Source organism: Protobothrops mucrosquamatus, unplaced genomic scaffold (assembly GCF_001527695.2).
Source record: "Protobothrops mucrosquamatus isolate PMUCROS unplaced genomic scaffold, P.Mucros_1.0 scaffold1969, whole genome shotgun sequence".
NCBI classification, from domain to species: Eukaryota; Metazoa; Chordata; class Lepidosauria; order Squamata; family Viperidae; genus Protobothrops; species Protobothrops mucrosquamatus.
In genome coordinates this window covers 653,529-657,309 of record NW_015388086.1, presented here as the reverse complement: position 1 = coordinate 657,309, position 3,781 = coordinate 653,529, and the positions used below count along the sequence as shown (strand labels likewise).

The following is a 3,781-nucleotide window of genomic DNA, read 5'->3' as shown; positions in this document are numbered from 1 at the left end:
GGCATGAATGTTATTTATTCATTCCTACAATGAATTCATAGTTTGTACAAATGCTCACAATTAATCCAGAAATCTGAGTTTAAGGGCTGTCGGCTTTCTGCAATATCTTCTAAAAAAAAAGTTTTTCATCATACTGTACATATATTCCCCCTTCCCTCTCACATACTTTGGCTAACTCAGTGTTAGAGGTGCAAATCTGTGGTTTGCTGTGAGGGTTTGCATCTTAAGCATGCACTAATGGTGCCAAGGATATTTTATGAAGTTCACCACCACACTCTTATTCTGAGGCAAGACCATATGTAACGCTGGACTTCTCAAACTGCAAGTCACCACTGCTTGGTGGGGGAAGGGGTCATAAGCAACTCGGAAAGAGAGTCGCCAGTTTTTAAATCTTGCACTATCAACGTTTGCTGCAGTCTATGTTCCTTATTCTATTGCAAAGCTTGAACATCCCAAGGTGTACAGAGTAAAATTTAAAGACAAAATATTTATATTTCTTTTTCATCCCCATTCATTCTTTTTACCAATATTTATTTATTATTTAAAGGGAGTCATTGTAGAGCAGAGGTTGGAAACATCTGATCTACTGAATTACACATTCCAACTACTTTTTATTTTCCACTGTAAGACACTTAACCAGGGGTCTTCAAACTTGGCCTTTTTATGACTTGTGGACTTCAACTCCCAGAATTCCTCAGCCAGGCCCGCTGGCTGAGGAATTCTGGGAGTTGAAGTCCACAAGTCATAAAAGGGCCAAGGTTGAAGACCCCTGCACTAAACTATCCAAATATTAATATGAGTATAAAGTGCCTTTCCTCTGCCTCATTTTGCTTGTTGTTTAATCTTAGAAATCTGTTTCTTACCTTTTTTGCGAATGGCCATTGGACTTCTTATCAGGAGGCAGCTCAATAATAAGCACACAAGACTGAGCATGCTCAAACCCTTCCTTGTTATTGGGTGTCTTTGGGGAGCACTGGGTATCCAACATGAACACCTGTGGGGGAAAAAAAAATCATACCAATGTGCTGTTACCTTATTGTTATTCAGGAACTAGAGGCAACTCAGCACCAGAGCAAGCAATTTGGAATTAAAATGAGACAATCTAAGTCTTGGGGTCAACGCTGTGACAATTAAGAAATTGCAGCCATTTTACCTTCTGCTTCACTTGTGCTTTTTCTGTTGCTTGGGATTCTCAGATGTAAAAGGGGGGAATGCTTGAGCATTTTAAGTTAGCCTAAACAATTGCAGCTGGGTGAGCTTCAAGGTCAATTCTAGATAAAGTTTTGGCCGGGCTGTGAAGTGGGGAGGAGAGCCCCCGTTTTAGATTAATTGGTGAATGTGATTTAACGACAGCCTTTCTGGGGTGGGAATTGCAACTTGTTACATTGTATGGGGGGGAGGGAACTTTAGTTTTGGGTTCAACTATGTAAGTGCCGATACTTTGTTTCCTGAATAAAATGCTCTTTAAGGAAGAAATCTTTACCTTGAAGTTCTTTTAATTGGTTTCATCTATTGGAACCATGACACTTGGACTATTTACTTAATTCATCTCAGGTAGAGGACCTCAGCAAGACTAGAGGAACTACCTTTGTGCAGAACATTCCCCAAACAATCTGTTGGATCAAGGGTCTCAAGGCAGATCCTTTTCAATCTGCATTGCAAATGGAGTTGTTCAATGGGCAAAATCTGCCCAGTCGAATACCTGATATTTCTACCCTCAACACTCAATGAATTACATTTTTCATAAGGTTTCTTGATCTTGCCTACTTAAACTTAATTCAACTCGGTGAGGGCATCAATGTCCAGGGATCATTCCCTTGAATCGGAAGGGCAATACACAAACTTTAAACATAAACAGATAAATAAAATCGTATAGATATATGTCAGAGTAATTAACATTAGATAACTGAAGTCAGTTATGTTACCAACATAAAACCCCCATCTTTATAGACCGGATAACATAAAATAAACTCAAGAGCATGATTAAAATGCTCCAAATAAATTCCCAAATAATCTAGTCAAACCTAAGCATTGATTTTATCGGAAGTATTAAGCCGTCTTAAGAATGCATCAGTGCACAGACCAGTTAAGTATGGAACAAAGTTGTTTACTTGTTGGGCCATCGCTCTTATTCTCCAGTATTCAGCTTCGGCACTAGGGGAGAGGGAAGGAGCTGCCATTTTCACCTCACAGGCATCACTGCTCAGATTTTCAGAGCCACTGTGGAAATAGCCCAACAGATTCTACAGAGAGGCAAAATGTTATTGGTATAGTAAACTATATCTTAAGCAACATACAAAGCTGAATAGCGTCTTCTCATATTACACTATTGTTAGTTGTACTTTCTATTTTTCCAATATAAACCTGATAGTACAGTTAATTTTGGCTCACATCATAGATATTGGGTTGGTACATTTTGTAAGATGGTGCAACCAAGATTCGCAAACTAAACATGGTTTGCTGTGCCATGCAACTAATGTTCACTAAAGTCCAGTGTAAAGGAAAGTAACAGGTAGTTCTTGACTTACCACCATCACTGATCCTGGCAATTATAGTCATAATCATGACCATCGTAAGGCAGGTCAACATGTAGATTGGCCCAATTTTATAACCTTTTTTAAGGCAATTGTAACTGTGGTCATTAAGTGAACCCATTATTTGCTATGGGTCAGTTTTACTGGAAACTATAACAAAATGCCAGTTTCTGGCCAAACCATTGTAAATGTGACCACAGAGTGCTGTAATCAGCTGTAAATGCTGGCCAGTTGCTGAGAACCTAAAACGTGATCACATGACTGCAGGGGAAGGTGTTTTTTGATGTTGGAATTTTGAAACCGGGTCGTAAGTAGCTTTTTTGGGGGGGGGGGGTCCATCATAATATATAGGCTATACCTTCACTGGTTCAAGAGTAGCTGAAAAAGCATCCTCTAAGGCACAACATGCTAGACGCCACATTTCTTCAGTAAAAACAGGACCAGCTGTCACAAGTACATATCTGCAGAGAAGGAACAAGATGGTGGAAGACACAGATAATCATTTGGTATGATCTAATGGCCACTGGAATCTGCTTGTACTCTTTCAACTTCTCCCCTCTTCCCTCTTCACACCCTTAAAATCTCTTTGGGGAGTTCCCCAACTTTTCAGAGTATTTGCAAGAAGGTGTAAACAGGCAAAAGGCAGTGGCCTTCTCCTACTAATTGTTGAATATTCAGTTATTAGAAGACAACTATTGGATTCCATTCATTCATTTGACAATCAGATGACAGTCCTTATTGAACTGCCAGCTAGGTTAGAGAATTGTGAAGAAATTTATGTGCTATCAAAGTACTGAGTCTTTGTTTGCATTCAATGTTCATGTCTATGTCACCCAGGAGAGGCTCACAGAAATAATAATCATTTAGCTGGTGATACCACGTACAATCAGGATGTTATGCAGGGGAAACATATCACAAAATGAAAGCAAACAACAACAATAAGAAGAGCAATACAACAACTTCCATTCTTTCTTGACCTTTCATTTAGTGTTAATGTTCTGTTTGGATAGGAAACAAAGAGAATTTTTAGGTACTTGAAGAACACAAATATTTATTTACTTCACTCTCAGTTAAAAGAAAATCTGTACTACCTGATACAAGAGCACCCGACTCTAGAGATGGTCTCTGTGGTTTCCGCCACACAAGCTACAAGTAACTTGAAAAGATCTTTGAGCATTGTGTTGATCATATTTTCATAGCCAACATCTTAAAAAAAGAAGAAAAGTATTACTAGAAGAAAAAAAAGC

The 3,781-nt window shown here is 38.8% G+C and overlaps 1 protein-coding gene across 1 annotated transcript in view; it reads right to left on the bottom strand.

The window, feature by feature from the left end:
* The window catches only part of ARFGEF3 (ARFGEF family member 3), a 69,553-nt gene that overhangs the window by 6,566 nt on the left and 59,206 nt on the right, over nt 1-3,781 (bottom strand). The window contains exons 28-31 of the mRNA XM_015823728.1: nt 3,626-3,740; nt 2,893-2,995; nt 2,112-2,243; nt 864-994 (exon numbers count right to left, since the gene is read on the bottom strand). Of these exons, the coding sequence (XP_015679214.1) occupies nt 864-994; nt 2,112-2,243; nt 2,893-2,995; nt 3,626-3,740 (481 nt within the window). The remainder of the gene's footprint in view (nt 1-863; nt 995-2,111; nt 2,244-2,892; nt 2,996-3,625; nt 3,741-3,781) is intronic.